General features: G+C 49.4%; 1 protein-coding gene across 1 annotated transcript; it reads right to left on the bottom strand.

Moving 5' to 3' along the window:
- Positions 1-11,541: 11,541 nt before the first annotated feature.
- LOC100825931 (protein GLUTAMINE DUMPER 1) lies at positions 11,542-12,427 on the bottom strand. Its single transcript, XM_003571532.4, has one exon. It carries the CDS (start codon positions 12,230-12,232, stop codon positions 11,807-11,809), a length of 426 nt encoding a protein of 141 aa, XP_003571580.1. The 5' UTR covers positions 12,233-12,427; the 3' UTR covers positions 11,542-11,806.
- Between the last annotated feature and the right edge of the window lie 211 nt (positions 12,428-12,638).

Genomic DNA, 12,638 nt, shown 5'->3' on the forward strand with positions numbered 1-12,638 from the left:
GGGATGTGATACTCTATGTGTATTGATCGATATGCCGTCGAGATCAATAAAAAGCTTTCATTTTCGAAAAATGCGTGTGAATGTGTGGGTCGGGGGTATTTAAAAACATTTTAGATTCAACCTACGCAAAACAGCCAGTGAAGTTTTTTTGCTATTCCCCCGGTAATGTGGCGGCCTCGTCGTCTTGATCAAGACTATTGGTTCAGCACCGGGACGCCGGGCTTCGTGCCGCGCGGGCCCAGGTCTACTAGTTTGGAGCGCCCATGTGCGGTTTAGACTTGGGCCTTCATGTACATGCGGTTGCTAGACTAGAAGCCCACGCAGGCTAGCTCTGCTGGTGGGCTATTCTCAAAAATTAATTTGTTAATGGTGGGCTTCCTCGCCTCTCCCTTCTTCTTCCCTGCTGCATCCTGCATGGCGCGATCCTCTAAAAGCATTTTTCTCGCGCGATCCTCAGGGAAAATAAAAAAAGAAGTCCTCGCGCGCTCTCAGTTGCTTGTTTGGTCGCGCAAACGCTTGGAATCGATCGGCCGGTTCGGCGCCGTATAGATGCCCATGAGCTAGCTAAGCGCTCGATCCGACAGTCGATGTCGATCAAGCAACAGATGGAACGATTCCGGATGGCACCCGGCAGTTTCGGGGCCGGGTCCCGCCATACCAGATCCGGACCCGTACCCGGCACCGGGTCCACATTTTTCTCAGACCCGGACCCGATACGGTCCCGGGTATCCGCAGGTAAACCCGACCCGGCGACCGTATACACCAAAAAGTTCAAAAAACAAAAATAAATTACAACAAGGAGCTGAACTTTTACACAAACAACCCCGAAGCAAAATAGAAAAAAGCAATCCAATCCTAGGAGGCTAGGAGCAGCGATGCCGTTGACTTGGAAGGCCGGGCCAGCTCCTCGTCGACTTGAAGGCCGGACCACCGTCGGGAGGAGCAGCGCCACGCTGCTGGAGGAAGGGGAGGGCGCCGCGGCTGTCCGGCTCCGCCTCCATGGAGGCCGCGCGTCGGCGGAGGAAGGAGGGAGAGGGCGTCGTGCCGATGAAGGAGGAGGGAGAGGGCCGTGTGCCGGCGGAGGAAGAGGGAGAGGACGCCGCGCCAGCAGAAGAGGAGGGAGAGGGAGCCGTCCACCACGAGGAGGCGGTGGTGGTGGAGGGCTGGAGGTGCAGAGGGAGAGGGATTGGGGAAAGACACGGAGGGGACTAGGGTTTGCTTTTGCAGTCATATACGAAGGAGTACTGGGCTTTGGGCCTTTGGGCAGGGGGTGTTGGGCCTTTTCATAGAGGATTCATAGCACTGAGGCCTGTATTACGAATCGGGTCTTCGGGTTTCTGGATTCGGGTAGGGCCCAACCTAACCCGGACCCGTCAGACCCGACGGGTCCGAGATTTTCCCGTTTGCAGACCCGCGGGTTTCAGTTTTTCTCAGACCCGCATCTAATCGGATCAAGACCCGTCGGGTAATCGGGTTTCGGGTACCCATTGCCATCCATAGGAACGATCGAGCACTCACGAGGCTAGCTTTGCCGCGCTGCCCGGCCGTCACGGTGCTAACTGACACGATATGCATGCATGTGTCTTTTTATTGGAGCATATTTGAGGCCTCCGTCTTTGATCCGCCCGAAAATCAGCATACTATTTATGAACAAAATTGTCTTTTCGTGTCTTGTTCAACGGTTAACTAACGGTAGTTGCATATTTGTATCTCACGCAAAATTTGAGTGATATGTTTGGAACAAGCAAATTCTAAGTGACATTTGGACATATGGACAAATTTTGAGTGGCAAATATGAAATTTTCTTGAAAAAATAAGTGGTTAAAGACATCGACCCGGAAAAAACTTAACTAACGAACACTGTGAGTGATCAGACAAGTACCATGGAGCAAGAAAACATATGCCCACGCGCAAGGGATGAGCGTGAAATCCATTATTCAAATTTGCTTGCGAGTTGTCCTTGCATTAATATGAGTTCGTTGACTGCGCAAGGGTGATCCATCTTGACGGCGACTTCCACAACAACGAAAAGTATGATGCCTGCTTGCTCGTTCTCCCGTCTTCGGTTCCCAACGAACCACATGATCTCGAGCTATATCATTTATTCAATTTAATCGATCTGATACTGAGTTAACTCATTCATCTTGATGTTCCGACCGATACTTAATGATGACGAATTTGAATGGATTTTTTAATTCAATTTATCCATTTATGTCGAGACAATCCTGACCCATTCATCGGGAAGTCATAACTTTGTCCCAAATCAAACATTTTTAAGTTTGCACCAAAAGCCAGCAACATGCATCTCCAACCCCAAATTTGTTTTATTAAATCAGTCATATTATATATATATAATCATACTATACTTAATTGATATTTGTAAATCTCGTATGTAGATTTTTTAGCACAAAAGTAGGACTTCTTATACTTATTTTTTTGAGGAAACTTTCTATACTTAGAGCATCTCTACTCGCCCCTTCTATATTTCATCCGGCGCATGCCCATATGGAAAGTCGCTGGCGCAACAATTTGTTTGGGGTGAAACCGGCACCCAGCCGCACCCCGAAACATTGCTGCGGATTGGGTCAGTTTTTTTGCGCCAGCACCCCATAACCCGTTTGGGGGGCCTTTAGGGGGCGCGGCTAGAGATGCTCTTAGGAACTGAAAGAGTATTTTTTTTTGAATTTGGTAGGTTTTCGGTCGTTTGCTCATAGTATGTTAATCAAGAGAGACCACTTGTAACATTCTCGTAGTCGAGTATCTACACTCCGCCATGTATAGATGGCATTCAAATGCGTCGAACTAATTACAGCAGGCTTCAATTTCGAGCCAGCTGGCTACATATATACGGCGTCAATTCGCCGCGCCGCGTCCATCGATTTCCACGTACGCCGCGTCACGCTCGCTTCCACGATAACAGCTGTAGTCCGGCAGTAGAGTGAGCAGTAGTACAGCACAGGTCTAGGCTGCTGTTGTCGAAAGCTGGTGTAGCAGGTTAAAAGGCAGACAAAAGTATTAGTGATTACGTTCGTTAATCATCCGCCCCACAGCAAAGCACGATTAATTTCTGATTAATTACCGCGTGAATCACCTGCCATGCGGCACATCGAGCTGCAGGTGTCTTTTGCTAGGTCTTCAGGTCTTTCTTTCGCTTCTATCAAACCTTGCAGATCGGCGGCACGTACCGGCTCTGGACGTGACAAAGCGCAAAAGGACGTGTCTTTTTCGCCAACCAAAGCAACTTTTATCCAACAAAAAATAAAGCACGGCAACCGCTTCATGTCTCCGTACATGTTTCCCGGGTTTTTCTTTGTGACTTGCACATATAGCTAGCCAGCTGCCGTGATGCATCAAACTAAACCCATTTCGATCTTTTGTGTCGCATGCAAAAATTAAGAATAGAAATCGGGTGTGGCAAATTAAGTCCAAAGAGCTGCAAACAAAAGGTAATTAGCGCCTAACGCCCAGCTTCACTACTACAAAACGGTTTATATGCAACGAAACATCAGTAACAGGTCCGGTGCGCCCGTTACTGATAAACAACATCAGTGTCGGTCGCGGCCGCGACCATTACTGATGAACCGAGCGGGTTCTGCCTGTTCCCGCCCAGCAACACATCAGTGGCGGTCGCGCTAGGCGACCGCCCCTGATAAATAATCATAACTCGCGAGTTACATCAGTGGCGATCAGCTAAAAAGCGACCGTTACTGATATGCCAACGATTATCAGTAACGGTCGCAAAAACCCCGACCGACACTGATAATCGTCGCAGCTTAAATACGATAGGCAGAGCCGCAGCTGGTCGCGCCGCGCGTCGTAACGGACCAGCTGCGGCCCCTTCACTTCCGGCGACGGCGAGGAGGTGCCCGACGGGGCCATGGCCGCCGGCGAGCCCCCCAAGTAGCCCCTCCTCCCTCCCCCTTCCTCCTCTCCCTCCCCCCCACCCCCCCCCCCCCCCGCGCGCCGGCGAGCTCTGATTCTCAACCCCGAAGCTTCCCTCTCTCTCCCTCTCTCTCTCGCCGGCCTCCAATTTCTCTCCGAAGTTCCCCAATTTCAAATTTTTGAGCTCCGCGGCCGCCGGACAAAATGCGGCGCCTCCTCGTCGTCACCTGGAGCTTCCCTCTCGCTTGCGAGCTCTCCCTCCCTCCCGATATTTCTCGCCGGCCTCCAATTTCTCTCCGAATGTCTATAATTTCAAATTATTAGTTAGCTTCGGTTATCTAACACCTTAATGCCTTGTCAATGATTAGGCTAACTATTTTGTTTTGTTTATTTTCTTGTGTATTCTGTTGTAGATCGAAGAACCATTCTTGGATGTACGCCAAGGAAAGAATCAATGCTCGATGGGTAACCAAATGGACGGTCTTTTTTGGAGTCGCGAAAGGTGATATGGAACGAAAAGGACTTTTGATGATGCGTTGTCCATGTCGCAAATGTGGAAACACATGCATGATGAAGCCTGAAGATGTTCAGATGCACGTGCTGGCATCGTGTTTTGTGAAAGGTTATTCTCGCTGGACTTATCACGGGGAGGATGCGGTTGATGTCAGTAGCGGTAGCGAAGATGATGATGTCCTGCGGTATGATCTGGCAAATGATTCCGAGGAAGAAACAAGAGTCGATGAGGAGGCTAATGTGGAAGGTGAAGGAGCTTCACGTGGCAGGATTGCCGAAATGCTAGATGACCCGTACCTACGGGACCAGCTGGAGGACCCCGAAGATGAGACAGAGTTTGCTCAGTTCAAAAAATTATTGGAGGACGCAAACACACCCTTGTATGATGGAGCTAGCGAAGAAAACAACGTGTTCGAAGTGACGCTCGAACTTTTGAGACTGAAGGCAGCATCATGCTGGTCAGACAAGGGCTTCACGAACTTGTTGAGTTACCTTGCTTCGGTTTTTCCACAGCCAAACAAGTTGCCCAAGAGCACATACGAGGCGAAGAAGATTACATTCCCGCTCGGATTAGATTGCGTGAAACATCATTCATGTCCAAACGACTGCATGGTATACATTGGAGAGTACGAGAACCATGAGAGCTGCCACATATGCAGTGCATCGAGATACAAGAAGAAAAACGCCAGAGCTAGCGAAGACGATGGGGAAGAAGTGATGAAGGGCAGGCCGGCAAAGACTGTCTGGTATCTTACGGCAGGTGGCCGAGTTGAACGTTGGATGCAGAACGTTAAGGATGCGAGGTATCTCGTCCATCACGATCCGGCGCAGGCTGCATTCGATCCTGACGGGCACTACCGTGTGGAGGAAGCTGGGGTGCTAAGACACCCTGCCGATGGGAGTCAGTGGAGGAACTTTGACACGGCATTTCCCGATTTCGGGGCAGAGGCCAGAAACCTGAGGCTCGGTCTCAGCACTGACAGGATAAATCTTTTCGGAAACATGAACAGCAAGCACAGCACATGGCGAGTGATTTTTTTTGTCTACAACCTTCCTCCATGGTTAATCATGAAGAGAAAGTACATCCACATGTGCATGCTGGTACAGGGTCCAAAGCAGCCGGGAGCTGACCTAAATGTGTATCTGCAGCTAGTGAAGGATGAGCTAAAGCAGCTTTGGAACCCTGGCAGAGTGGTTTGGGATGCAAACAGGAGGGAGTACTTCACGATGAGAGCAACGCTTCTGACCTGCGTGCATGACTACCCCACGAATGGAAATACTTCATGCCAGGTGACACATGGCTACAAGGCCTGTACAAAGTGTGGGGAAGACACGACATCGGAGAAGTTGCCCGCTTGATCCAAAATTGTTTACATGGGCCACCGAAAGTGGTTGGATGCTAAAGACCCTCGGAGGGATGACAAGAAAATGTTCAATGGGAAGACGGAGCACGGAACAGTACCGAAGGAGAAGTCTGATATGCAAATCCTCAAAATTGTGAACGATCTTGAGGTTGTCCCCAGAAAGATTGCTGCGAAGAAATATAAGGAACCTGAAGACGTCGTGTGGAAAAGGAGGTCCGTATTCTGGGACCTGGAGTACTGAGCACATTTACAATGCCGCCACAGCATAGATGTCATGCACGTGGAGAAAAATGTATGCGACAGCGTGCTGGGGTTGCTGATGAACATTCCAAAGAAGACGAAAGATGGACCCAATGCACAGAAGGACCTGGAACTCATGTCTATCAGGAAAGAGTTGTGGGGCAAAGATCAAGTGTCGGCAGCCGACAAGAATGGTTTCGTGACGGTGACCACGCGGTGTCGTCTTGCATGTTACAACATGTACAAAGACGAGTTGCATAGGATGTGCCAGTGCCTGCAGGGCATTAAAGTCCCATCGAACTACTCGTCGAGCATCAAGCATCTAGTTGACATGAAGAGTCACAAGTTATCTAGCATGAAGTCTCACGACAACCATGTCATACTCACTCAGTTACTTCCAGTCGCAATCAGAGGTATCATAGAGCCGCACGTAAGGGAGACAATCATGAAGCTTTCTGACTTCTTTGACAGCATCTCGCAGAAGTCAATCACCGTTAGACGATGCCAGATACTGAAGGATAGTATGATACAGATTCTGTGCGAGCTCGAGATGTTCTTCCCTCCATCATTCTTCGATATCATGGTCCATCTAATGATCCACATATGCGATGAGATCTTGTCCCTAGGGCCCTCGTTCCTGCATAACATGTATGGCCCTGAACGATACAACGGGGTTTTGAAGCGGTACGTTCGTAACAGATTGCGTCCGGAAGGTAGCATCGTGGAAGGCTTTAGGGCAGAAGAGTGCATCGAGTTCTGCACGGATTGGTTGGCCGATTAGAAATCAATAGGTGTTCCCGAATCACGGCACAAGGGCAAGCTCGATGGTGAAGGTGGCCTTGGACATGCATACCTTAATGTCTATGGAAGAGAAAGGGAAACTGACTTTGAAAGAGCACATTTGGTTGTGTTGCAAACTGTCAATTGCTGCCGGCCTTATCAGGAAATGCACATGGAACAACTGCGAAATGAAAAATCCTAAAAGAGGAGAAGTCTGGATCCACTCGGAGCACAATAAAACATTCACAGCGTGGCTGAAGAATTATTGGTACGGCAGGGAGACGACCAATATATCAGAAGAGACGGTTGCATGTTTGTCACGAGAACCTGCTTACCACGTCTCTACTTGGCAATCATATGCGATCAATGGCTATAACTTCTACACTGCGTCTCAGGACCGTAAAAGCACGTATCAAAATAGTGGTGTAGTCATGGCTTCTGAGACCGCGGCCGACGACAACAGCAAAACCAAAGCGTTCTTCGGCGTTATCGAGGAGATCTAGGAATTGGAGTACTCGATCACAAAGATCCCAATCCGTGTAAGATGGACCAAAGGTGACAAAGAAGAATGTCACAGGTTCACGACGATGGTGCTACCTCCTGAGATCCCTCATGAACAAGTTGACGTGAGAAAAATCCCGGCAAGAGAGGAACCATGAGTCTTTGCTAAACAATGCAAGCAGGTTTTCTACATAGACGACCCGGCAAATAAAGGCCGCGTCGTAGTAAGAAGAGGGAAAAGAAGTATTGTTGGAGTTGACGGAGTTACTTCACAAGAAGACTACGAAGGTTTCCATGATCCAACGACCGCCGCATATGACGAAGAAGCGGAACGCACGATATTAACAAGGAAAAGGAGAGGGGGGAAAAGAAGTGATGGGAGCGAGAGCGAGAAAATACCACAAAAACCCTACCTCAGAAGCAAATTGCCAGCTCTGGCTCAGGTAACTCTCGTTCAGAAGAGCGTGACAACGAGCGACGGCTGGAAGAGAGTAATCCGCAGCCTTCTGAAACTCCCGCTAAGAAGCAAAGGAAGAAGACGCCGAGGGGGAGCCACAACTTGAAGGAGTTCTGTTACGTGGTCACCCGGCACTCTGAGAGAGGCCGCCCGGAGTCGCCTGAGAGGGCACAGAAGGCCTTCGCAATGACCTGTGGAGCCGTTGCACGCAAGTATTGCAAGATCACCGACGAGTGGAGTGACATCTCCCAAGTCGTTAGAGACACGTGCATCGCGGATGTTGCAAGGAGGTTCCAAGTCACCGACGAGTGGCGCGAGCGATTCCTAGCGGCCGTCAACATAGCAGTCCGCAATGGACTTGCTAATTGGAAAACCACCGCTAGAAAGTGGATGGACAAACCGTACGAGATCATCAAGAAGAAATGGCCATCGGTAATTGATGAGGCCGAATGGGAAAAGTTCAAGAAGGAATCATCTAAACCTGCCTTCATTGCGAAGAGTGAATGCATGAGGGCGCTGCGCTTGAGGAAGCCCTTGAACCACAAGCTAGGGAGTGCAGGGAAAGAGGGGAAGAACAAGGTCTGCCGCAAGCAGGACCGAATTCTCGAGGCGGCAGGCAGGGTGCCTCCAGTGCATGACATGCTGGAGGACCAACGTGCTAGAGAATATGCACGTTAGCACACGACACCCGAGGAGTGGGCGGGCATTGAGCCAATGCAGCCGCCTGTTAAAAAATTTACGGTAAGGGTTCACGTGCATTTAGTTGTTTCCGGCGTTAATTATCACACTCCTGATCCATATAGACTCACGTCCTGTCTTACATGATAACAGGAAAATGCTTACAAATGGGAGGAGAGCAACAGGTTAGAAACCTCCGACAACTCCGTGCAGAGCAAGAGGTGGGAGTCGGCTGTGACCGCCGGCTTGCAAAAGGCGGAGCTCACGGGCCGTGTTCTAGGAGAACGCGAAGGGGTCTGCTGGGATGATTATTTCCCGCCTGCTCCGAAGCGAAGCAGGGTGCAGAAAAAGCTCCCCGCTTCTTCTGAGATAATAGAACAAGCTAAGGCAGAGGCGCGAGAGCAGACATCTATCGTGTCTCAAGAGGTGTCGCGGGAATATGCAGTGCAAGCCGTCCATCATTTGGTGTCGGCATTGGCCAAAGACCTTCCTCCTGTTCCCCCACGAAAGAGCACCCCGCTGAAGAGCAGCGCTGCCTCCGACACACGTATGGAGGACGAAGACACCTACACCCCAGGTTACAGCTCGGCTCCTAGCATGGACAACCCCCCCGCTAGCCAACCTTCCCCAAGCGAGGGCAGCCGGGATAACGATCTGGGTCCGAGCGACAACATTCTTGTAAGCAATCTTTTCAAACTCTTTTTCACTACTTACCTTCATGAATAAAGATCTTACAACATATGCCTTCTTCTTGTTACACGCAGGCACCTGTGAAGTGTCGTATCCACGTTGACAAGCCTGGGAAGCCTGTAGGCGCCATTGGCCGCCTGATGCCCAGACAATCACCGCCACTGGTGCACGGCATTCTCATGAACGACGCACAAGTGAGTGTGATGGTGGACTACATCGTCGAGAAGCATCGGGATTATGCTATCCCGCTACCTCCGGAGGAAGGCGTGGATATCCTAGGCGGTTGTCCAAACTACCGAATTATGTGGCCTAGGAGCTTGGTATCTCTCTACAACCAGGACCGGCCCTCTATGACTCCATCTCCCTCCGCCCACAAAGGTACTTCTCATTCGCCGCTCGGCCTTTCCCCTAGGATACTTCCTCCTGTCGACACCGGCGGAGATGAAGAGCGAGCAATGTCGATGCCTGCACAGCTCAAAGATAGCCAGACCACAGGGTCGGCACAGGCTGGAAGCGTCCCTCCCACCTTCTCTCTCTTGGTGCCTCTGAGTCCATGGGTGGCCACAGGATCGATGACAAGTACAAGGCAGAGGAGCAGAAGTCATGGGATAGCAAGAGGAGGCATAAAAAGAGGGGGCACGGCGGCAAGACCATCAAGGAGTCCTCCAATGTCACTCAAGATGAGATGCACCATGTGCCTGATATAACTGGAGTCTGGGAGGACAATAGGCCTGACATTCTCATCAAGAACCCATATCAAGGCCAGAGATTCGAAGACAGATCCTATTTCATGGCTAGGGAGTTCGACCGGGTGCTTATTTACTATCTTGGAAGACCGATGGTCACCGAAGATTCCCTGCATGCCGTGTCCAGAGAGATGCAAGAGCTTCATCAGTTCTACATGCAAGCATCAGCTGGTTCTCAATAGCATGCCCAACATATCAATGTTAGAATCCCAAAAGACTATGGCTTCTTTGACTAAGAAACCGGGAACATTCAGGAACGTTCTATCACCTTTGGTGTGGAGTTCAATAAACTGTTCCACCTCTTCAACCGCTAAAAGCTTGATATCAACCTCTTAAGGCTGTGGTCTGCCTACTAAATAAGAGAACTGCGGCGATTGGAGGTCAAAAAAGTAACCATTCTAGACCCCGCGATGTTCAACTACGGTGACATCGGTCTTGAGCCTAAAAAGGATGCCTAAAGAACCATGACATCTAAATACTTGCTGGCATGTCTCGAGAAATACGCGGACGATGCTTCATCCTCTTCTTCCTTAATTTGGAGTAAGTTCAATTTTATATATGGAACCGTTTGCTTTTTCTAATTCAGTCTTTCTTATACTAAAGTTTGTTTCTTTTGAAAACAGAGACCATTGGGTGGCACTACTCATTTGTTTGCCTTGGTCCGCAGTGTACTACTTCGATTCACTACTTCCGAAGAAGGGTGTTCGAGGTAGGTTCTGGAAACCAATCAAATCACTCATTAACACTGCCTGGAAAGTGGCGACCAAGGAAAAACTAGCTGGTAAGGCTATAAAGACGAGCATCACCACAACCACAGGTTCACTTGCCAGCAACAGCCACTCGGCAGTGTGTTCTGTGGCTACTACTGCTATCACATCCTATGGAGAATGCCAGCATGTTCAAGGCTGAGTGGAAGGGGTCAGTCGCAGCGATGAAAGAGTACTGGTGGCCCCGAATGACAATGGGACACTGACCTAAATGTGTCGTCTATAACATTCAAAGGGAGTTCGCGCATCTCATAAACAATGAGGTCATCAAGCCTAGTGGGGATTTCTTCGAACGCGTGGAACAAGTCGTGTCTAGGGTTCACCCACGACAATAGATTCAAGCTTGAAATGAGATATATTTGTATTCTTTATATGCTTTCATGAAATTTTGACACTTTATAATTATGCTTCTATGGAATTTTGACACTTTGTAATCAATGTCGTGAAGTGAGATACATTTGTATTCTTTATATGCTTTATATGATGCGGCTTATATACATTTGTATGCTTTAAATGATGTGATGTGATGCGGCTTTATATGTATTTTTTTGTGATGAAATACATTATGTGCTTTGTTGTATATAATTTTCTGTGTATTTCCTGTGTATTTACTGTGGTTTTAATTATTTTTTTAAATACCGAAAATGTATCAGTGTAGGTCGAGGTTGGCAACTCGACCGTTACTGATGATGGGTACGTCATCCCAACCATTACTGATGTTGTTTTTGGACCGTTACTGGTAAGACCTTCTGGAGCAGTGCTTAGTCGGTCTGCGCTTGTGGAGAACGTTTCGTTTGATTTTGCACGTTTTCCTCTTGACATCAATGTTAATTACCAGAAACTGTTTACCAAACTAGTACTACTACTGCCACTAACTTGCAAACAGCTGTCGTTTAACATGTTACTAGTACCATAAAATTGCGTGCAAAAAAATTGTTAGTGTCCCTTACAGAAAATGAAATATACTGATTATCCTCACATGTCTTATCAGATGCAGTTTTTGACAGGCTTTTCTTGATCTCAATTCTCACCAAATTACTTACAGTCCCGGACACAGCTTAAAACCCCCAAAAAGAAGCTAAAAAAAAGGATTAAGAAGTTCCTCACAAAACTACCTAAAGCTTCTCCTGTTTCTTCTTCAACTCGCGATTCACACCTGATCTAGTTGCTGGCTCGCCTCACCACCATTCACGGTGACCGTACCGCTACCACCCTCCTCTTCTCATTCTCCGTCGTCTCCCGCGAGTCTTCTCCTCCGGCCACGAGCCGGCGAACGACCGGCGCGGCCAGGAACGTGGGCATCTTCTCCCCGGCCATGACGACGGCGACGAGGTCCGCGAAGGCAGCCGGAGACGCCGGGGCCGCGGCCGCCGGCGACTTAGCGCCGTCGCCGCCTTCAACGCCGCCGGTGGCGGCGGAGGAGGAGGATGCGCGGCCGGTGCCGAGGTAGCTGTTGAGCTTCAAGTAGGAGCAGGCGAGGATGAGGAGCGCCAGCGCGATGAGGCCCATCATGGCCGCCAGCCCGCCGAAGAGGTACGGCACCGGCGACTGCCAGGCCGAGACGCCGGCCGCGGCGGCTGCGGGCGTCGGCGCCGGCCCAGCTATCGGCCTCATGGCGTGTAGATCGAGGTTTATTTGCGTGGAATGGCTCTGAGTGTTTGTTGTGTAGGATTTCTTGGCATGCACGTCTGGGGCAGGGGAAATGGGAATGGAAGGAGAGGAGACGAGGGCGAGAAGACGGTGAGAGGCATTTATAGAAGGTTTGAGGAGGAAAGGAGACGCTTTTGGAGTACAGGTTTCGCTAGGTCTCGGTTGCGTGAAATTGATTTTCTTGAATCTCGGTCACTTAGCTTAGAATTGCAGTTTGGGTTGTGTGCACTATCACGAATGTTAGGAATTTTAAAGTTTGATGTTATGGCACGTGGTACATGGATGATGGATTACATATGGTTAGATTTGATCCAAAGGTATAGAAAGATATTTGGGATTTGGAAAATTCTCAAAATATTTAGGACATGGC

This window comes from Brachypodium distachyon, chromosome 3, assembly GCF_000005505.3.
Source record: "Brachypodium distachyon strain Bd21 chromosome 3, Brachypodium_distachyon_v3.0, whole genome shotgun sequence".
In the NCBI taxonomy this organism is placed as follows: domain Eukaryota; kingdom Viridiplantae; phylum Streptophyta; class Magnoliopsida; order Poales; family Poaceae; genus Brachypodium; species Brachypodium distachyon.

Coding starts and splice junctions, on each gene's coding strand:
- LOC100825931 (XM_003571532.4), bottom strand. CDS start 12,232: ATGAGGCCGATAGCTGGGCCGGCGCCGACGCCCGCAGCCGCCGCGGCC.